The following is a 24,677-nucleotide window of genomic DNA, read 5'->3' on the forward strand; positions in this document are numbered from 1 at the left end:
CCAGTGGACCAGGGGCCTTCCAGGAAGCCATCAGGTGAGCATGGCGTTCTGGGATGTGAATTAAGGGCAGAGGCCAGCAGGCACCCAAGGGCACCTAGCAGGGCATGAGCAGATCCGGGAGCCCAGCCGCTGATGAGATCTTAGAAGTACCCCAAAGCAGGCAGGAAGTACGAATGGAACCTCTGGGAAATGAGGGTGCATCCTCCCACATGGGGGGGTGGTACCTTGCTTTCCTGTGGCTTCTGTGCTCTCTAGGCCCAGGACCCCAGGCACCTCAAGAATGAGAACCCAAGAATATTCTTCATCAATTATAGAAAAATTGACTCCAGTCACTGCACTGGAAGGCCCCATTAACAAGTGAGACTATAGTGAACACTTGTGACCTCCTTGTGGCCCCAGTGACTCAATTCTACACAGACCTAAACAGCTGGCTAGACCCTGAGAGGACAGGAAGGGCCTCTGGGCCTCTTCTGTTCTCTGTCTTTTAGGATTCTGGGCAAAAGGGAAGTGATGTAATCCTGGAGTGCAGAGGCGCCTCCAGCCAGCTGTGCTGTACGCGAGGTTACCCATCAGCCTGGCTTTATGCCAGAGTGTCCCCAACCTCAGGCTCGGTTCCTGCTTTCTCCCACAGATGCCCCAGCACCACATCTGGACAGCACATGCCCTTTGGTCCTTTAAATGCCCTATGACCATATCAGATTCACTCGGGACGGTCAAGAAGGGGAGCACATGTTCCCATATGCCAGAGCAGAGAATCCCTGGGAAACACACACACACACACACACACACATATGCACGCACACAACGCACATACACACACACGCGAACACATGCACGCACACACATACACATATACACATACACATATACACGCGTGCACACACACACACACACACACACACACACAGAAACACAAAACACAAGGAGGGAGGAAGAGAGGGAGGGAGGGAGGGAGGGAGGGAGGGAGGGAAGGAAGGAGGGAGGGAGGGAGGGAGGGAGGGAGGGAGGTTTTGGAAGGTAGAGGCGGGGTGAAAGGAAGAAGGTGCCATGCGGTTTTGAAGCTCAGGAGATGGGGTGTAAGCCCTGGAGGGCATCAAAGAAGCAGCTGTGAAGAGACAGGATCTGGATGGATCCAGATAAGAGCACCAGATCGTCTTCTGAGATTGATAGGGCAGAAAGGTGTTTCCTTCTGGAGCGGGCAAGAGAGCCCACATTTCTTTATTTTTTTTTATGTTTTATATATATGTATGTGTGTGTGTGTGTGTGTGTGTGTGTGTGTGTGTATAATTGATATTTTCTTTATTTACATTTCAAATGTTATCCCCTTTCCACGTTTCCCCTCTGAAAACCCCCTATCCCATCCCCCTCCATGCTTACTAACCCACTCACTCAAACTTTCCTGACCTGGCATTCCCCTACACTGGGGTATCAAGTCTTCACAGGACCAAGAACCTCTCCTCTCATTGATGTCAGATAAGGCCATCCTCTGCTACGTATGTAGCTGGAGCCACGGGTCCCTCCATGCATACTCTTTGGTTGGTGGTTTCATCCCTGGGAGCTCTGGTACTCACATTTCTAAAAGGTTGAAGATCCGGGGACCCAAGTCTGAGTTTAGCACTAAGAGCCATGTGACTAACCCCCTGGCTGATTCTGCCTCAGTTTCCTCATTTATAAAAAAAGGCTATCAGTGGCCGCTGGCCTCCGCCGGCACGGAGACTGTGAGACTAAGTGAGCAGCAGTAATTTAGACATCTACTGCTCAGGAGCAGGGAAGCAGGGCCTCTTCCTTCTCCCAGCCGTCTACAGAAGAGGTCATGTCGTCATGTCCATGGAGAGGTCGGGTTGGGGTGAACCTGAGAAGCAGCAACGGTGCCCCCAGGGACCCACGGGACTGTCCTGCTTACAGGACAGGTGAGCCAGAGCCTGGGGTGACACCAACTCAAATCACAGGAGCCTGCACAGGTAGCCCTCATTTCTCTCCTCTCCTGTGGTCTTTTCTGTATGCAAAGCGGGGTCACCAGGCCTCACCCCTACAGCATTCACCCATTCATCCTTCCCATGCTACATGCCTGTCCCTGGGAGCCGAGGTGTCCCGAGGGTACTGAGTTCCGCCCCACACCACGCACTCGCCCCCGGAACCCAGCTGTGACGCTCTGGTGACTAACGGTGGGGATGCTGCAGCTGGAAGGAGGGATAACAGGCAGGCTTTGCACACTGCCTGGGTGGTCTGGGAAGGGCACCTCTGACCCGGGACCTCCCTCAGGGCCAGATGGAGGAACATCCAACATGCTGGGGACTCTGCAATTTGCCATCCGGTAGAGTCTGACGTCAGGCGGGAAAACATCCGGCTTCCAGAAGGAACTCTGTGGTGTTGACGCCACCCTTGGATGGAAGCAGATGTCCTTGAATGGGGAGGGGAAACTGAGGCCTGGCAGGCAATTGGCTCCAAATTCTGGTCACCACCAGACAGGTCTCCTCGACCTGGGTGGTGGGGTCTCAAGGTTTGGAGTCTTGATTTACTGTTAGAGTCAGGGTGAGGATTGGTATCTGCCTCCTGGTATCCTGGTGTCACCCTGAGCTTGACCTCTACAAGGACTTTGAAAACATCAAATTCCCAGGGTGGCCACAGGGGACTCTGCTGCCAGCTCAGGGCCCAGCACACAGTAGCTGCTGCTCACACTGACCAGTGGGCCCGTGAGCCCTTTACCCACGTGGTTGCAGGAGGGGAGTCTGTCAGCCATCCTGCTCTCTACACAAGCCAGGTGTCCTCAGCATGGGGTGAGGGGTCACAGTGCTGTTGCTACCTAGCCACACACCAAGGTGCCCAAAAATACAATCATGAGACACCCTCAGGGACTTGCTGTTGGTAAGTGCACCCAGGTGACTCTAATGGACCTCTCACTAGAGACTACTGGATAGGCAAGACCATGAACCCGAGGCTAGGAAGTGACAGTTACCCTACCCTGTAGTCCATCCATCCCAGAAGTCCTCACACACACAGCCAATGACCTCAGTGTATTCGTCTGGAGAGTCTGAGGGCAGTCCTTCCCTGGCCAGGAGACCAATGAAATGCCTTCCTGAGAAAGCGCTATACCTGGACAGGTACGCCTTCCCTTCTGTGCCTTATCCAGGAAGCAGAAACAGACAGAGCCTCGCCCTGATGGTACAAAAGTGCTCACCAGTCTGGAGAACTGGAGAGGGCTATGTTGCTATGTGGAGCCCCGCGGGCTCCCTGGGTACCGGCTTCCTCTCCTGTGCCTCTACCCAGTTGTCATGCCTCATCCTTAACAGACAGTGAACCTTCCCTTCCAGGGCACCTGTGGCTCTCCAGGAAGCACCAGCTGGGGAAGGCTGGTGCAGACCCAGCGCCATAAGCTTCCCCCAGAAGTTCTGTCTTTCAAAGGAGCCAATACACCCAGCTTGGCAGGTTATTGGGTGTCTGCCACAGCTATCTGATTCTGTGATCAGAGCTCAAGAGATGCTGTGGAGTGCAGGGCGTGGCCGGTGCCGCCAGACTCTGGAGAGGATGAAGTTAACACCGCTGCTTGGTCAAGCAGAGTTTTCTTTTTTTTTTTTTTTTTTTTTTTTTTTTTCAAGCAGAGTTTTCTTCTGGTTTGTTGGAAATCATTTTAAAATACAAAGAGTCGGGCTGGGGAGATGACTCGGTGACTCGGTGGGTCGAGCACTCACTGGCCAGGTGCAAGCATGTGATTGGATTCCCAGCAACCGTGCATGCGTGAAGCAGAGCGTGGTTGAATGCCCCTGGGTAACCCTGGCACCGGGTAACCCTGGCACCGGGGCTGGGGGGAGTAGAGACAGGTAGAACCCTAAAGGTCACTGGGCAGTCTGTCTAGCCAATCAGTGAGCTGTGGATTAAGGGGGGAGGGGCCATGTCCAAAAGAAAAAGAAATAGGTGGAGGGAGGGAGAGACAGGAAGGCAACTGATCTTGACCTCTGACCTCCACGTGTCCATGTGAACATATATCTGTGCACACCCATCCAGGGTGCATACCCACACCTACACACATGTAAACATTCATTCACACAGGAGAAAAACAGGAAGACTCAAAAGTGACAAGAGCAGCCCTCAAGCAGAGAGTAGTCACCATGGTGACATTCATTTACCAACTCCTGATGCCGAAGACGGAACTCCGGAACTTTCTAGAGGCCTGGGTAAGTCTGGGGGTTAGGGAAAGGGGGAGACAGGGAACAATCCCGAAAGCACAGAGCGATCCTAAACACTGCTGTCTATCCTCAGCCTTGAACTTAGGTAAGCTTTTATGAAAGGAATGTTCTAGAAGGTGGGGGTGAGGGGGACAAGATCAGGATTGTTCCGATTTTCTACATCTCGCTCCCACAGCCTCGGGCTGCAGGAAAAAGAGGGGAGGGGGAATGACTAAACCAGACTGTCCTTTGCCACCCTCAGGATTCCAGCTGGGGTCCAGACTGAAGCCATGGCCTCTGACAGGAAGGAGAAGGCAAGAAACCACAGGGGTAAAGTGATCGCTCCTGTCTGGGGTCGCAAGTACAAAGACAACCAAACTAAACTGCAGAGAGCTGGAATGAAGCAGAAGACGGCCACTGGAGTCCCAGGCAGACAGGGAAATAGGGCGCAAGGTGGTTCAGTCCGTGAGGGGCTCGCCTCCAAAGCAGGAGGACCTGACTCTGATCTCCCAGAACCCATGTAGAGAGAAAGTCAGGGGGTGGGGAAGCAATATGGCTCAGTGGGTAAAGGAGCTTGCCACCAAGCCTGACCAACTGAGTTTGGAATACACACGGTAGGAGAGAGCAGACTTCTTCAAGTTGTTCTCTGACCTCCATGTGTGTGGCGTGCACGAGCATGCTTACACACACACACACACACACACACACATGCTTACACACACACACAAATGTGAATTTTCTTTTAAAAGCTGTGTCATTCCAACAGCAGGAAAATGCGGATCCCTGGGCTTCAATGGCCAGACTGCCTGACTTCTTCGGTGAACTAAGCCCAGTAAAAAAATAAAGGCTGCCTCGAAAACCAAGATGGAAGGCAACTGCAACGGAAGAATGATACTCAAAGCAGACCACCGATCTCGATGCGCGCGCGCGCACACACACCCATGAGTACACGGATACACACACAACACGGAGGGAAAAAAGTCAAAGATTTCAAAGGGAAGCGCCACGCCTCTCTCTCAGGACGAGAGAGGTGCTACCAGTGCAAGAAGTCCTGTTGGGTCTCGAGTAAGGAAGAGCAGGTGCCAGAGATCAGGCCCACTACGCTGCGAGGCATCTGGGAGGTCTCAAAACGGCAGCCCGAAGACATGGCTGCAATCGGCATAGGCAGGGTCACGTCCAGACGTGAGCTTTACTCACTCACAGGAAAAGAACTGGAGCCCCACCCTCGAGACAGTCCCATTTGCGAGAGTCGCAGAGGAGAGGCCATCAGGCCTCCAGGCCTCCAGGCCTCACAGTGGAAGTGACAGCCACAGTTTATTCAGGCCACACTTAAATTCCAACTGCTCACAGTGTGGTCCAGGAACCAGCATCGAGCATCTTGGGGAGCAGAAGAGGCTGTCTTGAAATCCTGTGCTCCAAACCTATCCTATTTGAATCTTTATTTTGAAAGGTGCGCTGGGAAATCCTCTGGGGTACACGCGTGGAAGACACCGTGCACGAACATCTCTCCTACCCTATGGGGCTCACGGATTAAATCCAGTCAGCTTAGTGGTAAGTGCCCCTACCCCTCTCGATGTTCCCACTGAGACACAACTTTAAATCTCTCCCCATAACAACTCACGAAATCCTCTAACAACCCCATGGCCACGCCCCTTACCACCTACATGTTGGGAGACAAGTGTGCCAAGATCCTGACAAGTCCAAAGTCACAGACTGAGAGGGGGCAGGGCTCTAGACACTGACTATGTGATCATAAAACACACCTTAAAGCGAAGTAGAAAGCTCTGTAATAGCAGATGGGACTGATAAGTTGCCACCCGGACACTGTGGTAGTCTGAATAAGACCCAAGGAGCTAAGGGGTTCACAGCCCCATAGGAGGAACAATAACATATACCAACCAGTACCCCCAGAGCTCCCAGGGACTAAATCACCAACCAGAGAGTACACATGGAGGGACCCATGGCTCCAGCTACATATGTAGCAGAGGATGGCCTTGTTGGACATCAATGAGAGGAGAGGCCCTTGGTCTTGTGAAGCCTCGATGCCCCAGTGTAGGGGATGCCAGGACAGGGAAGTGGGAGGGGGGGTTGGTGAGCAGGGAGAAGGGGGGATGGGATAGGAAATTTTCAAAGGGGAAACAAGGAAAGGGGATAGCATTTGAAATGTAAATAAAGAAATATCTAATAAAAATTTTTAAAAAGGGGGATGCTGGAGAGATGGCTCAGCAGTTAAGAGTACTGACTGCTCTTCCAAAGGTCCTGAGTTCAAATCCCAGAAACCATATGGTGGCTCACAACCACCCATAATAGGATCCAGTGCCCTCTTCTGGGGTGTCTGAAGACGCTACAGTGTACTTACATATAATAAACAATCAAACAAACAAACAAACAAATCTTAAAAAAAAAAAAAGGAAATGTCCCCATGGTCTTTGGCATTTAAACACTTGGCCCCCTGTAGGCAGCACTGAGTGTGTGTGTGTGTGTGTGTGGGTGTGGGTGGGTGTAGCTGGTGCAGCCTTGCTAGAAGTTAAGTCACCGAAGGGCAGGCTATGAGAGTAAAAGACCTCTTCTACCTTGCTGTTCCAAGGATTCAGTCTGACGATGTGAGCTCTCTGTCCCTGTCACTACGCTGCCTGCTGCTATCTGCTCCATCGAGGACGCTGAGCCTCAGGCACTGTATGCCAAAATAAACTCCTCTTTCTATAAGTCACCTTGGTCATGGCGTTTTATCTCAGCCACAGGAAATCACCTAAGACCCACACCGTCCTCCCTCCGTGTGAGAAGCACAATCAGTCAGGACCTACAGCAAGTTCTTAGGCATCCAGAGGGCATCACTGCAAAGGTTCCCAAGAGTGCTAAGCGGGAGTCGCCTCTGGGAAGTGGAATGAGAACCTGGGGAAGGACGCTAGGGCGAACTCCTTACTGTGATGACACACTTCCATCCCATTCACTATGGGGGATGAATATTTCCTGTTCCAAAACAAATGAGAACAAGGTGCTTCCCTCCCTCATCCCCCAAAACTGTTGGAAAGATGGCTCTCAAGACTGAGAGCACTTCCTGATTGTTATGGTTTATATATTCTCAGCCCAGGGAGTGGCACTATTAGAAGGTGTGGCCCTGTTGGAGTGAGTGTGGCCTTGTTGCAGTGGGTGTGTCCCTGTGGGTATGGGCTATAAAACCCTAGTCCTAGCTGCCTGGAAGCCAGTATTCTTCTAGCAGCCTTCAGAGGAAGATGTAGAACTCTCTGTCCTCCTGCACTATGCCTTCCTGAATGCTGCCATGATCCCACCTTGATGACAATGGACTGAACCTGTAAGCCAGCCCCAATTAAATGCTGTCCTTATAAGAGTTGCCTTGGTCATGGAGTCTGTTCACAGTGGTAAAACCCTAACAAAGACACTGTTCTTGTGGAAGGCCCAAGTCCAGTTCTCAGGACCCACATCACTCATCTCACGGCCCCTGTAACACCAATCTCAAGGGATCTGATGATGCCCTCTTCTTGCTCTGAGGTTGCCTTCCCTCATGTGCAGTACCCACACAGAGACACGCACACGGGAGGGAGGGAGGGAGGGATGGAGGGAGGGAGGGAGGGAGGGAGGGAGGGAGGGAGGGAGGGAGACGTGTCAGGAAGAACCAGCTAACAATGGCAACTCAGACCACTACGGTGCCTTCACCTTCATAGAGGAACATCTGGCAATGCCTGAAGACTTAGAAGGCTGGGGATCCTAGCAGCCATGCTCCATTTCCCAGGGGTCCAGGAGCCAAAACCGTGGCTGGCACACCCTGCTGCTCTGAGTGTATTGTGTCGCCTTGGGACTCTAGCCTCGTGAAGTTCTCACTTAGCAGGTCTCTGCTGACCCAAGGTTCTGCCAACATGGCTGCACCCCTGCCGATGCTGTGAATGGCAAGGCCATCTCCGGCCCAACTTGCTCAGCTCCCAATCTTCTTGTGTAAGCAGCAAGAGCATGTGTTGGGTTTAGGTGAGAAACCAGAGTATTGAGGCTGGTTGAGATGGGGGCAGGCAGACAACAAAACAAGCATGTGGACTGCTACTGAGCCCCTCCTGAAGCGCATGGGTATGGGGTTCCCCTGGGACTAGAGGTGCTGATGTCTGGGACTCACCATCCAGGGTCTCCACGGAGAGCTGTAGGCCCAGGTTGTGCCGAGGGTTGACCACCCAGTGGTTGCTGGTGGCTGTGATGTCAAACACCAACCAGCCCTCCTCAGAAGCCCAGATGGTGCGGCTGTCCAGCAAGAAGAGGTCTGACTCCCTGGAGAGGAGAGACAGAGAGGCACAGGCTCAGGGTTAGGTAGGTCACAGCTCAGCCACACCGACAGCCCAGCGGCTTACAGACAGGAGCAGCTCTATGTAACATACCATGCAGGGCCAGGGTACCGGTCCTCTACACACAGATATGTCAGAAAAGGATATGGGCACAATGACCTCTTAGTAACTGTGATGGGGAAAGAAAGTACAGAATTTCCCAGAACAGGGAACTGACACAGGCCATCTCGCTGTACCATATGTGAGGAGATCCCAGCAGGACAAAGGAGAGGTAGGAATTATACAGCCTGCAAGTGTCTGGGGGAGAAGATGATACCAACAAGGTCATCTACCACATTTCTGCCACCATACCAAGAGCTCCAGGCATCCTGTCAAAGACAGAAGGTGGCTGGCTAGCTGGCTCAGAGCAGTGGACAGATTTAGAGACAGAAGATGGATGGCAGATCTGTAGATAGATAGGTTAAGTGAGTAAATGAACAAACACATGAGAAATGGATGGGTGGGTAGGTAGGTAAATAGGTGGGGAGAGATGGGTAGGAGATGGACAAGTGAATGAACAGTTGGGCCGGTGGGTGTGTGGGTGGGTAGTGAATACATGGATAGATAAATGGATGTGTAGGTGGATAGGTGGATAAATGGAGAGATGAACTGATAAAGATAGAGACAGAGAATGGATAGATGACATATAGATGGGTGGGTGACAGGTGGATGGATGAGAGGTGGATGAAAAGATTGGTGACTAAAGGGAGGACGGATAGTTAAAGAGATGGATGGATGGATGGATGGATGGATGATGGATGGATGATGGATGGATGGATGGGTGGATGATGGATGGATGATGGATGGATGGATGGATGGATGATGGATGATGGATGGATGGGTGGATGGGTGGATGGATGGATGATGGATGGATGGATGATGGATGGATGATGGATGGGTGGATGGATGGATGGATGGATGATGGATGATGGATGGATGGGTGGATGGGTGGATGGATGGATGATGGATGGATGGATGATGGATGGATGGATGGGTGGATGGATGAATGGATGGATGGGTAGATGGATGGGTGAATGGATAGGTGGATGATGGATGGATGGATGATGGATAGATAGATGGATGGATGGATGATGGATGGATGGGTAGATGGATGAATGGATGGATGGGTAGATGGATGGGTGAATGGATAGGTGGATGATGGATGGATGGATGATGGATAGATAGATGGATGGATGGATGGGTGGATGGATGGGTGGATGGATGGATGATGGGTGAATGGATGGGTGGATGGATGGGTGGATGGATGGATAATGGATGGACGATGGATGGATAGATGGATGGATGGATAGATGGGTGAATGGGTGGGTAGATGATGGATGGATGGATGATGGATGGATGGATGGATGATGGATGGATGGGTAGATGGATGAATGGATGGATGGGTAGATGGATGGGTGGATAGGTGGATGATGGATGGATGGATGATGGATAGATAGATGGATGGATGGATGGGTGGATGGATGGGTGGATGGATGGATGATGGGTGAATGGATGGGTGGATGGATGGGTGGATGGGTGGATGGATGAATGATGGATGGATGGATAGATGGGTGGATGATGATGGATGGATGGATGGATGAGTGAATGGATGGGTGAATGGATGGGTGGATGAGGGTAATGGATGTGTAGGTTTGTGAAAGTGATGGGTAGATGAACACCACCCAGCCTTGCATACAATGTATAAGGTATTCAAAAAATCCTGTGGATTTTTAGTTACTGAAACTCAGCTTCAACATTATGAACCCTTCAGTGGTCAACTAAAATACAAGAGCCCCCATGCTATTCTGGGCACTGAGTTAGTGATGCCTCTCTCCAACCTGGGCCCTTCCCAGGGCCCCTCATAGCTGCCATCAGCCCTGGAGTTACCACCTTCCAGGGAACAGGGAAACGGTTTCCCCGTGCATACACAAAACCCTCAGGCATAGCAACTGTTGGTTGAGCACAGTTCGCTGGCCGGGCTCTGGAGTAGAAAACTTAGGCAACTTCCTGTCACCAGGTCCTCACAACAACCCTGTGAGTTGGGCATCATGGCCACACTCCTGAGGAGATCTCTGTGGGCAGGACTGAGATGCAGAAGGCAGGTTCCAAGCCTACATGGCCAAGTGAGTGTGTCAGTGCCTCAGAAGACAAGTGTGGCCGATTTTGATAAGCTGCTCTCTAGAGACAGCCAAATGGCCAATGGACACAGGGAAGAGGTTCAGCGGCACTCACTGTCAGGGAAAAGCAGAAGAAAAGGAAAAGGAAATAAAGTGGGTAAAGGCGCTTGCTGACAAGCCTGACGACCCGAGTTCAAGTCCCAGATCCACAGGGTAGAGCCAGGAGCCCCAGGTCGTCCTCTGCAAACTGACAAACAAATGTGAACGAAACAAAGGCCGGGGGGGGGGGGGGGGAGGCGGGTCAATCAGCAAAGTGCTTGTATTGCAAGCGTGAGGACCCAAGTTCAAATCCCCAGCATCTATTTAAAAAACTGGGCGTGGCAATGCTTGAAAGGCAGAGACAGGAGGATCCTGGGTCTTAGCAAGCAGCCAATCTAGCTGAATTGGTGAACACCAGGGTCAGTGAAAAATGCTGTCTCCAAGAAAAAGGCAGGGTGCATTCCTGAAAATGACACCCAATTTCAAATTTTGGCCTCCAAACATGAGCACATGAACTGCTCCCGTACATAAACCATGGGAACATGTGCACACACACACACACACACACTCCATCTCTCTCTCACACAAAACCAGCTAGGGCTGGGACTTTCTGCTGACCTTGCTTTTCGATGCTGTGACTTTTTCTTTTCTGGCTTGAGTTTGAACAGATCTTGTGCATGCTGTCACACCTACTGTGCACTGTATGTGCAGCAGCCCTGCATGCTGTCACACCTACTATGTCATATGTGTAGCAGCCCTGCATGCTGTCACACCTACTATGTGCATCATATGATCAGCAACCCTGCATGCTGCCACTCCTACTGTGTACATCATATGATCAGCAACACAGCATGCTGTCATACCTACTATGTGTCATATATGCAGCAACCCTGGTGTGTCCAGAAGACAATGTTCCTTTGTAGTCATCCACCACTTTTGGCTCTTACACTCCTTCTGCAATGATCCTTGAGTCTAGGAAGCATGTATGTGTGCATGCGTGCACACATGATAGAACTATGCTATTTAAGAATGAGCACTCCATGGTCTCTTATTCTCTGCACCCTGACCAGCTGTGGGTCTCTGTGCTAATCTCTATCGACTGCAACAAAAAGCTTCTCTGGTGAGGGCTGAGAGATGCTTTATCTTTTTAAATGAATAAAACTCAAGGGTGAGGGTACACGGTACTCCGCACAGCGCCCCCTGCAGGAATAACTTCCTGAGGTTTGCAGCCCTCACACAAGAAGACTGCTCGTGTACTCTTCGAACTCTAGAAGGTAAGAACCTCAGCTCGTCTGAGGTTGTCCGCTGGCCTGCATGGTAGCACGTGCATGTACACACGCACGCACACACATACACACGCGTACTCTCACACACGCGCACTTGCGCGTACACGCACATACACACATGCACACACACCCATGCGCACGTGTGTGCACACGCACACATACACACATGCACACGCACACACAGAACATCAAGACAGAGGTCACCTTCTCCTCTCCAGAAACCCAGGCTGCCCTAGAGCCTTGCTCTGTATGGAGTGACCCTGGGCTGACCCTGATGCAGGCAGCAGGAGGTGAATAATTAACCACCTAGCTGTGGACTGCAAGCTGCTGGCCTGTCAGGGCACCTCCTCCCAAGGAAACCTGTGAACTGCAGAAACCTAACCCTGGAGGGGAAGTGGGTGGAGCTGCCTTGCACACACACATCAGGACTCTCCACACACCCTCCCCTGGAAAGTTCTAGCACCATGGAAAGTGGGTATTTTAAATCTCCAGTGTGGGAGGATGGAGAGTCCTGTCTGGGACTTCTGACGACTCTGAGGCTATTTCTAGTCTGCAAACCCCAGGAGCTTCCAACCATTCCCTTGGGGACGCCTACCTGTCCTCATATCAAAACTACTCAGGACAGTGTTTTTCTTGAAAAAAAAAAAACAACAAAACCCAAAAAACCCAACAGACCCAAGTGGTCTGGGGCACTCACTCGACGAGGGAAGGCCTGGTTCCGAACCCAGCTCCCACCTAGCAGAATATACCTTATTTGATTCCTGCCAGAGAGTCTTGAGGGCCCAGGAAGAACTTGTAGTCCCTGTAGGGCATCTCAGTTGCAACTGAAAATGGAGAGTGTCTGTATCAATGCTGCGCAGCGGCTGGGGGGGGGGGGGGGGGGGGGATCTGGTTGCTTTTAAAGAGATGCGGCTAGAAAGTGTTCTCAAAGTAGGAGTGTAGGCTACAATCCCAACTACCAGGACAGTTCTAATTCAAGGCCAGGCTGTGCAATCTGGGTAGAGTCTGCCTCAAAATGAAAATGTGTGTGTGTGTGTGTGTGTGTGTGTGTGTGTGTGTGTATGAGTGAGAGAGAGAGAGAGACAGAGAGACAGAGAGACAGAGAGAGAAGAGAGACAGAGAGACAGAGAGAGACAGAGAGAGAGAGAGAGACAGAGAGAGATAAGAGAGACAAGAGAGAGACAGAGACACAGAGAGAGATTGGGTCGTAGGTGGGGGACTTAGCTCAGTAGTAGAGTACATACTTAACAGACTCCAGGCCTTGAGTTCAAGCTTCAGAATTGGGTGTGGGGCAATATCACAGACTGAGACTCAGCTGGAGCTTCTCCAGGGACCCTCAGGCACAGTGTACCACCTGCAGGGACCCTCAGGCACAGCCCACCACCTGCAGGGACCCTCAGGCACAGCCCACCACCTGCAGGGACCCTCAGGCACAGCCTACCACCTGCAGGGACCCTCAGGCACAGCCCACCACCTGCAGGGACCCTCAGGCATAGCCCATTACCTACAGGGACCCTCAGGCACAGCCCACCACCTGCAGGGACCCTCAGGCACAGCCCACCACCTGCAGGGACCCTCAGGCATAGCCCATTACCTACAGGGACCCTCAGGCACAGCCCACCACTTGCAGGGACCCTCAGGCACAGCCCACCACCTGCAGGGACCCTCAGGCATAGCCCATTACCTATAGGGACCCTTAGGCACAGCCCACCACCTTCAGGGACCCTTAGGCACAGCCCACAACCTTCAGGGACCCTCAGGCATAGCCCACCACCTACAGGGACCCTCAGGCACAGCCCACCACCTGCAGGGACCCTCAGGCACAGCCCACCACCTGCAGGGACCCTCAGGCACAGCCCACCACCTTCAGGGACCCTCAGGCACAGCCCACCACCTGCAGGGACCCTCAGGCACAGCCCATTACCTACAGGGACCCTCAGGCACAGCCCACCACCTGCAGGGACCCTCAGCAGAGCCACCACCTGCAGGGACCCTCAGGCACAGCCCACCACCTGCAGGGACCCTCAGGCACAGCCCACCACCTACAGGGACCCTCAGGCACAGCCCACCACCTACAGGGACCCTCAGGCACAGCCCACCACCTACAGGGACCCTCAGGCACAGCCCACCACCTACAGGGACCCTCAGGTACAGCCCACCACCTGCAGGGACCCTCAGACACAGCCCACCACCTGCAGGGACCCTCAGCAGAGCCACCACCTACAGGGACCCTCAGGCACAGCCCACCACCTACAGGGACCCTCAGGCACAGCCCACCACCTACAGGGACCCTCAGGTACAGCCCACCACCTGCAGGGACCCTCAGACACAGCCCACCACCTGCAGGGACCCTCAGGCACAACCCACCACCTACAGGGACCCTCAGGCACAGCCCATGAGCCTCGTGTTCAGGGTTGACCAGACCAGCTAGCCAGCAAGAGCCCCAGGGGCCCTCCACAGTGGAAATATAGATTCACACCACCAGGCCCTGCCTTTAAAATAGAACAGAATGAACAAAAACAAAGAAGCAGAGTCTCTCTGTGTAGCCCAGGCTGGCCTCAAATTCACAGAGATCCGCCTCCTCTCTCCACTGAATGCTGGGATCAAAGGTGTGTCTCCTTGCCCGGCCGGCTGGCACTTCCTGGCTTTCCTGTGTGTGCCGAGCAAGCGAGCGGGCATCCGGATGCAGGCCTTTGTGCTCATGCATTGAGGACTTTATCCGCTGAGCCATCTCCTCAGCCCGAGAATTTGTATTTTAAGCCATTCAATGTGTGGTCCCTGGTTACAGCAACCAGGTCAGCATCAGCATCAGGGGAGGGGACACCTCCCCTCCCACACGTAGGCCAGAGCTGGGGACAAAAGGCAGCCAGAACGGAGTCTGAGGCCTGGACGCCAGGACAGTGACACACAAACTGGGGGATCAAAATGCTAACAAAGCAGCTACAAAAAAAAGATCGATGAAGGAGCAAAGGAAATGCACAAGACCTGGGGGAAAGAGGCTCAAAAGGACACCCCAGCAGGGCAAGGGGTCACCCCGGCAGGGCAAGGGGACATGGAGCAGAAGTATAGACCAGTAAAGACGAGAGGGCTGGCACAAGTGTTTCTGATAGAGGCGACAGAGAGGGCCACCTACGAGATGAGACCAGTGAGGAGAGGGTGCAGTGGCTGTGGGTACACAGGTGGCTCTGTCACTGGGGTCACAGCCTGCAGGCTTCTGGCCACTGTACGTCAGGTGCGGAGCACTGGAGAACAGAGAGTATGTTGGGAGGGGAAGAATCTTTGCCGTTTATCCCCCTCACCCGCCTCACACTCCACACCTTCATTCTGGGCATGATGTGGGGGCAGGAAGGGAGGGAGGGAGAGAGGGAGAGAGAGAAGGGGAAACAGATCGAACAAGCATTCCCAGGCTAGCATGATGTCATGTGGGCAGAGCCCTCATGAGTCAGGAGAGAAGGCTCTCGATGTGTACCTGGAGCCAACCCAGCAGGCACACTCCAGGCCGCAGGGAGGCCCAGGAGGCAGATCAAAGTCCTGAGGCGAAGTTGGCCCTGCAGGGCCGGGTCACCAGGCGCCTGGAGCTGCCTACCTCAGTGTTAGGAAATGCCTTGCTTTTCCAGCAAGGACCTAAATGGTCTTGGCGTCCCTAAGACTGGCCGATGAAGTCAGAGAGGCCAACGCTTTTTATAAACCACTTTCTCAAGGCCTTACACATCCAGGAAGACCAAAATTAAGTCGTTTGGGAGAAAGGTGGAAAAACAGATGAAGCCACAACACCTCCTACCACAGACTGATCTGGGGCCACCCACGGCCTTCCCATCCATCCTAGGACTGGCAGGCTGCCCCCCACCACCACCGAGGAAGCCCACCAGGCATTCATTGAGGGCCCGGGACATCCTGCACAGCAACCAGAAGAAGGGTCATGCAGGAAACAAGCGGCCATTCATGCTCAGGGCTCCAAGAGCCGGTCTGCAAGAAGATGGGTTTGGAATGTATCAGGGTCTCCAAAGTGTGCCTCATTAGCTAACAGGGCTAGCAGTGAAATACGCATGCTGACCTTCAAAGATGTCATACTGCACATCCGTACATTAAAGGCTCTGAGGGGCCTCAGGATCACTCAGCGGCTTAAGGGGCTTGCAGCCAAGCATGATGACCTGAGTTTGATCCCTAGGACCCGCACAGTAGGAAGGAACTGAATTCTTCAGATTGTCCTCTGGTCATACACGCAAACACACCCAACAAATACATAAATACACAAAATAAATATGTACATTAAAAAATTAGGAAGAGTGAAAGTTTCCTCTCTGAATTTCACAAGTATCTCCAGACATAGATTGGATTCCCAATTCCCTGGGACCTTTGCCCGCTGGTCCTATTCTGAGCCCCTTGGAAGCTGACTCCCAAATCCCAGGGTGATCGACTAAGGAGAGAGAGATTTGGGGTACCTCCTCCCACCTCCTGCAGGGACCCTGGCTGGTGCTCTAGACATGGAAAGCAGGGGTTGGGGGGAGCTGTCCACTTACTCCCCTTGGTGAGATCCACTTGGACACAGGGCAAGGACTGAGCCACATTGTTCATCCGGTGACACATCAAACATCATCACGATGAGACAGTGAGACCTTGGGAGGCCCCCCAAGAAATTGCAGGGAGCCCCACGGAGCTTCTGAGTCAGCTCAGTGTCCTCCTGATGGACCCCTGACTGCTGCTGGTGGTGCAAAGGGGGATCTTTCCAGACTTGCGCTGGTCGCCCACATTTCCTGCAGCCTCCGCTCTAGTCTGAAATAGGGCAGGGAAACCTCACGCTCCTCACGGACACTTAACCAGCCAACTCTGACAGTTTCCCCACCGCGTCGCCTTTCCAGCCTTAAGGGAAAAAAGAACCACAAACAGACTGTTTTAAGATTCCAGAACCCAGACACTGAAAGAGGAAGGGGACATGGTGTAGCAAGAAAGCGAACCTGATCGGCAGTGCATGGAGCTGCAGACAGAAGTTAGTGATGCCCACGGAAGGCAGGCTGTGCCCTAGCCCCGGGGCCCTCTGGAGTATGGACAGTCCATTTACCTTCAGGCTTACCTTACCCTAGCAGACAGAAGTTCCCACTATTCAGAGTGTAAACTGAGGCTGTTGAGAGAGTAAACCTTACTTTTGTAAATCAACACTCCCCGTGGTCCGTACTACCCAAGCCACGGGGCACAGACCAGTGAATAACCGATTTATGCAAATGAGATATTACCAGCTATCAAGTAATCAAGTCAGGAACATGTGGACACATAGGTGTATCGAAGCCACCTGCAGAGAGCTAAAGAGATGAACCGGTTGGTAAAGCTGCCTTGCAGAAGCCCCAGGATCTGAGCTCAAGCTGAGGTGTGTTCTTGTAATATCAGCACCGAGGAGGTAAAGATAGTCAGGTCCCTGGGGCTTGCCGACTGTCCAGGCTAGCCTACGCAGTGAACTACAGGCCAATGAAAAACTCCATGTCAAAATACAAAAAAAAACCAAGGGGCTGGAGAGATGGCTCAGCAGTTAAGAGCACTGACTGCTCTTCCAGAGGTCCTGAGTTCAATTCCCAGCAACCACATGGTGGCTCACAACCATCTGTAATGAGATCCGATGCTCTCTTCTGGTGTGTCTGAAGACAGCTACAGTGTACTCACATATAATAAATAAATAAATCTTTAAAAAACAAAAAACAAGGTGGATGGTATCTGTGGTTATGGCTTGAACATGCCAACTACACACATGTACAACTATATACAAACATGCATGCACATGGGCACGCACAAAACCCTACCAGAGTTAATAAGCCATTAGTATATCGGGGATAGAAAGCCAACAAACGATACACCTGCCTCACCTGGACCTCGCAAAGTAAGGGGCACCTGGGCCAGAGAGACGGCTTAGGGGTAACTGTATTCGCCGCCAAGCCTAATCACCAGGTATAAAGACCACAGTATCCTCAGCAGCTTAAAGTACTCGCCACCAAGCACGGTGACCTGAGTCTGATCCCCAGGACCCACCCCGTAGGAGAGAACTATGCCCAGAGGCCACAGGAACACTGTTTACTAGCCTGTGGCATTTCAGAAATGTGGTGACCAGGGCAAGTCTGGAAAGATCCGCCTCTGGGCCACCAGCCGCAGACAAGAGGTCCATCAAGAGGACACCAAGCTGACTCAGACGCTCCACAGGGCTCCCCACTGTTTCCTGGGGGGCGAGGGGCTCCCAAGGTGTCACTGTCTCGCTGTGATGATGCTTGATGCGTCACCGGCTAAATAGTGTGGCTCAGTCCTTGCACTATGTCCAGTCTCACCAAGGGGACAGGGTGAGCAGACAGACACACCTCCGTGCCAGTCTCCAAGTCTACAGCACCAGCCAGTGGCTTAAGTACCCTCACACCAAGGAAACTGATGCAGCTTTTGAATATTATCAATGAACTCGACCGTAGACAAACGTAAACCCGTGCTGTTGTGTTACTTGTGACAGTGTGCTTGGGGCCAGGCTTAAGGCAAGTGGAGACTTCCGGAAGCAGGGCAGAGGGCCGGGGACAAAGAAAAGGAGCAGCTAAGGAAATGGTTCATACTTAGGTACTTGCGAGGTGTTGAGAGCCAGGCCAGACCCTGAACACCCCGTGAGCGAGGCTCCCGGGTTAGAACAGAGGGTCCGGGGTGTCCTCTAACGGGTGGGATTCTGGGAGCAGGCAGATGCAGGCGCTGTGAACAGTGGGAGCCTAGAGGTAAGGCAGACACAGGGAGGCATGAGCAGGCTGAGGGGAGGTCGGAACGAAGTGAAGGAGTCAAGGCACTGCTCTGGTACCTCCACAGAGGCTTTCCCAAAGGCTCACTCCTCGAGAGCTTCCCACCCGGGCACCAAGGCCCCGGGGCTGGGGGGTGAGGCCTCACTGTTAGCTCTTTGTGAACTGGAATCCCTGCCCCACCAGGGCCACTCTGCCCCTACAGACAAGTCCACTGGCTATTCTGTTTCTACATCTAGGTGCTACAGAGTGTGCCAGAGTCTGCAGAGGCCGCTGACCACCACCCACCCCAGAAAAGGGTCAAAGGTGCCCACAGCACCAAAACCAGGAAGCCTGCTTGAAAAGATGTCCCATGGAGGCATAAATACTACAGGAAGGGTGTTGGTACTCTGTCTGGACTCCACCCTCACAGTTACCAAAGGGGATGCCTTGGCATGGGCCTGCTGAGGCACCCCCTCCCCCCCACCTCAACACCCCCCATAGAACATATTCTTACATCTATCTCTTTTTATGATCACAATAAAGGGGATGCAACTTTGTCTATGAATTGACACGGCCAGCAGGGAGGGGACACAGATATTCTCCAGGGACCCTGCCTAGCCCCACCCTCCCTTCCCTTCCCCTCCCAACCCCTACATTCTTATGAGTGTTGTCCTGACCTGCAGGACAGTCATCCCTGTGAGAATGGCTCCTGGCAGAGTGTATCCCAGAAACCTTTCACAAACCCTCATCTCAGGGCTGGGAAGATGGCTTCTTAAACTTTCAGGGCAAGCCAGGCAAGGAACTGCACTTATCATTTCAGCGCTGAGGATTCGCAGACCCCAGGGCCCCTGAATTAGCCAAACTGCAGATTCAGTGAAAGACACTATCTCAGAAATGAAAGTGGACCGTAATTGAGGGTGACACTGGTTTATGTTCTCTGGTTTATGTTTACACACACACACACACACACACACACACACACACACACACACACTCACATGCACAGGTATATATGGGCACATATGCACTCTCATGAACATGCAAGCACATGTGTGCAAATGAACACACACACATTTCACAGTTGACCCTGAAGAAACCGTGACCTGAGACCAGGGCCCAGCAGGGTCCCTCACTGGCAGCCTCTCTTGGTCAGCACTGGCGGCTTCTCGTTCCTCACACCGCTGCGCTGTGATCGCAGGAAGCAGTGCTGGGATCCATCAGTCAGGCCAAGGGAAAGAAGATGGGGACCACGGGGGTGGCAGCAGGAAGAAGACGGAAGAAAGCAGAGTTTGAAGCAGCCTCGGATGTTCACTGCTTCTGACCCAGGGTTAAGACAGCGGAGGCCTCTGTGGAAACAATCGACCACTCGCAAACAGCACCTGTTTCCCCAGTCCTCGCGGCATTAGCATCCGAGAAGGCATTGGTTATAGAGGCCACAGATGACCGTTTGCAAACAAATTGAAAAATATTAATTCCCGTTGTTTCCTGCCAAGAAAGCTAAAGCAATTACAGACCCTGATATGAAACACATATGTTAATACATTTGGAAAAATAGGTTCCTATAGGCAAGCAGAAGTCCCAATCCAAGAACGGAGTGCTTCTGAAATTAAGGTATCTGATCAAGTTATCCAGAGAGACCAGGTCCTACAGCCCACTGTCCCCAGATGCAGTGCGGCATCAAGACCCCAGGGCCCCAGCACCTGCTGCCATCCACCCTGTCAATAAGAGCCCACCAACCCCTGGACACCAGGGCGGCCCCCGGCTCTGCGGAATAGAATTACAATCACGGCAGCGAAGCTCTTGGAGAATGGAGTACAGTGTAATTGTAGGCAATTTTCGCTTTTTAGAAATTGAGCTCAGATGCTGAGGTAGGATTGAAATTAAGGCAGTTGGCAAGTGTGCTACGTGGACCAACCAGTCCACAAACAGATGCCCTGGCACTAGTGCATGTAGTGGTACCTGTGGGCATGTCCCTGTGACCCACCCAAGAGTCCCCTGCCCTACAGCGAGCGAGAGGCCAGATTATTCCCACAGAATTCCCTATTCTCTGAGGGTCTGCCAGGCCAACAGGCTGCCAACTCCATACACTCTTGCATCCAGAGGTGGCTGTAGGTGACAGACAGGGCACAACATTGCTCAGACAAACCAGGAAGGTCGTTCATTTGTCCTCTCTACCTCAGTTTCCCTGGTAGAAATCTGGCTCACCTACCACCCAGTTCACAAAGTTGTGTGAGAATGGACATAGTGCCCTCATTAGATTTCAACTTGTGTCACATGCCTCCATTCTCTACAATGTAGGGGAAGAAGTTTCTACGGGGCTTGTAGCCACACAGGCAGATTCTATGACTGCCTCTGCTCAGGGGGACAGCTACCACTTCTGGCCCAGGGGTAGATCTCTGGGGGAGGAGGCAGAGGACTGTATCTCGAACTTGCAACCAAGAGCAGCCCTCCCTGTACACAGGTCTCCAACAATGCTGGGCCTGACTGGGAACCCCTACTCAGACTGACTCCGTGGGATTCAGTGCTGGACGCGTCCTGAGAAAATGAGAGCCCCCTGCCAAGCGCTCTGCTGAACACTGACAGGACTCTACCACAAGCTCCCCACAGATCTGCCCTGTCACCACTGACACCCAACTGCCGCCACCCAGTGAGTGCCCAAGAAGCCGAGCTGTGGGTGTACGATGGAAGGAAGGGAAAGGCGCGCGATCAAAGCAGCCGCCATAGCCCACCAGCTGCCCTCACACCACAGGAAAGGAAGCCAGTGGGCACTTGGCTCCGGGACACAGAACGGGACCGGCTGACTGCCTTTCCAGAACTAACTAGATTGGACACAGCGGCTAGCCTTCCTCCCTGCTGGGTGGCATCGAATTCGAGCTTTGTCCAGAGCGATCCTTGCAAATTAGTGAGGGGGCCCTGGGAGGAACCAAGCAGCAGCGAGGACTATACGTCCACTGTCCAAGGCTTAGAACGGGGGTCTGCAGTGCTACCCAGAGAATGGGGCCTCAAGGAGAGGTGCCTGGGGGGTCCTGTTTGATGCCAAAGTAGAGAATCTCACTGTGGCTCAGAATGCAAGTGGAGCAGGGTAGACGAGCCTCAGAGACCCGGGTTCAAGTCCTCCCTCTGCCACTTCCTGACCATGTGACCTCGGCTGAGTCACCCCGTCTGTGGAGGGGGGGATAGGCCTTCCACAGACACTGAATAGGCCTATTTTGGAGATGGAATACTCACTGCGTTCCTGCAAACAGAAAATCCAAAAATGGGAGGTGTCCCAGCCCGGGTGCTCTGTACTGTGCCTGAATGTGGTTACATGAAAGCCTTCCCGTAGTGTGGTCACCAAATCCTGAGCCTGCAACCAGTGTGAAGTCTACCTGAGCGTCCCCACAGAGGTCAGGGTGAGGTGAAGTGCCACCAAGGGGCCACCTTGAGACCACTGTGGGATATGGAGACCCGATGCCCTTTCTCTTGCCCTCGGCCCCAGCAAAGCTCCACAGCCAAGCCTGTGGTCCCATGTATGTTCTGAGTCCTATCCTGGTGTGGATAAAAGGTCATGCTCTGCCTGTTCACTGTGGGAGGGAGGGGGAAGGCGGATACCTCAGAGGGTGGACGCCGCAGGCTGCATGGAAGAGCTGTGGGCAGGTGTGGGGCACCCTGGATGGGAGCCTCCCGAAAGTGAGGGGCAAAAGCCAGATGTCCTGGAGGAGGCTGCTGTCCCCACCTACAAGACAGGAAGGGCTGGACTGGGTTCAGGAGGAGGGAGCCAGTAAGTCACTCCTTTGGCCCCCTCTGCTTGCAAATATCTCTCTGAAAGAACGGACAGAAACAGCCCTCTCTCCCTCACAGTGACTCGGGCTGAGGTTGATCCTAACTGTGGCATCAGAAAGGCTGAGGTTAGCCAGGCAGTGGTGGCACACACCTTTAATCCCAGCACTTGGGAGGCAGAGGCAGGCAGATTTCTGTGCTCGAGGCCAGCTTGGTCTACAGAGTAAGTTCCAGGACAGCCAGGGCCACACAGAGAAACCCTGTCTTGGAAGGAAGGAAGGAAGGAAGGAAGGAAGGAAGGAAGGAAGGAAGGAAGGAAGGAAGGAAGGAAGGAGGGAGGGAGGGAGGGAGGGAGGGAGGGAGGGAGGGAGGGAGGGAAGGAAGGAGGGAGGGAAGGAGGGAAGAAGGAAGGAAGGAAGGAAGGAAGGAAGGAAGGAAGGAAGGAAGAAGGAAGGAAGGAAGGAAGGAAGGAAGGAAGGAAGGAAGGAGGGAGGGAGGGAAGGAGGGAGGGAGGGAGGGAGGGAGGGAGGGAGGGAGGGAGGAGGAAGGAAAGAGGGAAGGAGGGAGGGAAGGAGGGAGGGAGGGAAGGAAGGAGGGAAGGAGGGAAGGAGGGAGGGAGAGAGGGAGGGAAGAAGGAAGGAAGGAAGGAAGGAGGGAGGGAAGGAGGGAAGAAGGAAGGAAGGAAGGAAGGAAGGAAGGAAGGAAGGAAGGAAGGAAGGAAGGAAGGAGGGAGGGAGGGAGGGAGGGAGGGAGGGAGGAGGAAAGAGGGAAGGAGGGAGGGAGGGAGGGAGGGAAGAAGGAAGGAAGGAAGGAGGGAGGGAGGGAGGAAGGAAGGAGGGAGGGAAGAAGGAAGGAAGGAAGGAAGGAGGGAGGGAGGGAGGGAAGAAAGGAGGAAGGAAGGAAGGAAGGAAGGAAGGAAGGAAGGAAGGAAGGAAGGAAGGAAGGAAATGTAGGTTGAGGTCACCCTTCTGGAAGCCAAAGACCCTGGAATGGATCAGGGGACATTTTCAACCAGCTGCAGACAATATCCTACCCTTGAGGGTGACAGGGCCTGGCCTCCTGAGCTCCTGGTGCAAGCACAGCTTTCTAGTGTGCAGTCCTGCAGTGTGCAGTCCTGCAGCACACAGCCCTCCGGTGCCCAGCCGTGCAGTGCCCAGCCCTGCGGTGCCCAGTCCTCCAGTGTCCAGCCCTGCAGTGCATAGCCCTGCGGTGCCCAGCCCTGCGGTGCCCAGCCCTCTGGTGCCCAGCAAGCCTGGTAACTGCCAGGAAGAGCACAGGTTGGGATGGAGTGCCTAGTGTCACACACACACACACACACACACACACACACCCCAGCCTGCAGAAATAAGCTCGGGGCATGGACATCAGCTGGTCCAGCCTCAGGCTGGGTCCAGGAAGTAAGGCTAAGCTCCTGATCCTCCCGTATCAACCCCAGCAAAGCCTCCAGAATGAAGCCGCCATCTCCAGGCCCACCTCTGAGCGCTGGCTCCCCCACAGCTGGCCAAGGGCGGCTCTGGCATACCTCTCCCGCCTTTCCAGCTATCTGGGGCTTGGCTTGAGGCAGGGACAGACCGTGGAAGGCCTCCAACTCCAAGAGATCAAGAGGACTTGGTGGAAAGTGACTCCCACAGAGGAGGGATGCTGAGGCCAGCCCACAGTTGGCTAATCCCAGCAGCACCCCTGGAGGGTCCCTGGAGCCTGCCAGGAGGCCAGATGTCCAGGCCCTGAGCAGCTGGGTGGCTCCGGGCAGCAGAGCTACATTCTCTAAGCACAGATGGGGTGTGTGCGGAAGAACTGGGGGTGGGGTGGGGGAGGGGCAGGCACTGGACTTCTTAAAGGACAGGGCAAGCGGGAGGCTTGTAATGGAAGACGCACAGCTGGGGACACACGAAGGAACCATGTGTCCCTACCAGGCTCAGGCCTGTGTCCCCAGGCATATTCTTTTCTTTTTTAATTGTTTGTCTTCTTTTCTTTCTTTTTTTAGGATTTACTTATCTGTTTTATGTATATGAGCACACTGAGGCTATCTTCAGACACTCCAGAAGCGGGAGTCAGATGTCTGTCGCTATGGATGGGTGTGAGCCACCATGTGGCTGCTGGGATTTGAACTCAGGACCTTTGGAAGAGCAGTCAGTGCTCTTCACCGCTGAGCCATCTCTCCATTCCCGCCCCACCCCCACCCCAGGCATATTCTCACGCTTAAACTATACACGTATTCAGAGACCCAGAGACAAGACAGCTCTGTGGAAGTCTAAAGCTA

At 53.4% G+C, this 24,677-nt stretch overlaps 1 protein-coding gene across 1 annotated transcript in view; it reads right to left on the reverse strand.

Moving 5' to 3' along the window:
• Positions 1-24,677, reverse strand: part of Bmp7 (bone morphogenetic protein 7) — a 73,365-nt gene that overhangs the window by 17,035 nt on the left and 31,653 nt on the right. The window contains exon 3 of the mRNA XM_052184432.1: positions 8,287-8,435. Coding sequence (XP_052040392.1) covers positions 8,287-8,435 — 149 coding nt within the window. The remainder of the gene's footprint in view (positions 1-8,286; positions 8,436-24,677) is intronic.

The sequence above is a fragment of the Apodemus sylvaticus genome, chromosome 5 (genome assembly GCF_947179515.1).
Source record: "Apodemus sylvaticus chromosome 5, mApoSyl1.1, whole genome shotgun sequence".
NCBI classification, from domain to species: domain Eukaryota; kingdom Metazoa; phylum Chordata; class Mammalia; order Rodentia; family Muridae; genus Apodemus; species Apodemus sylvaticus.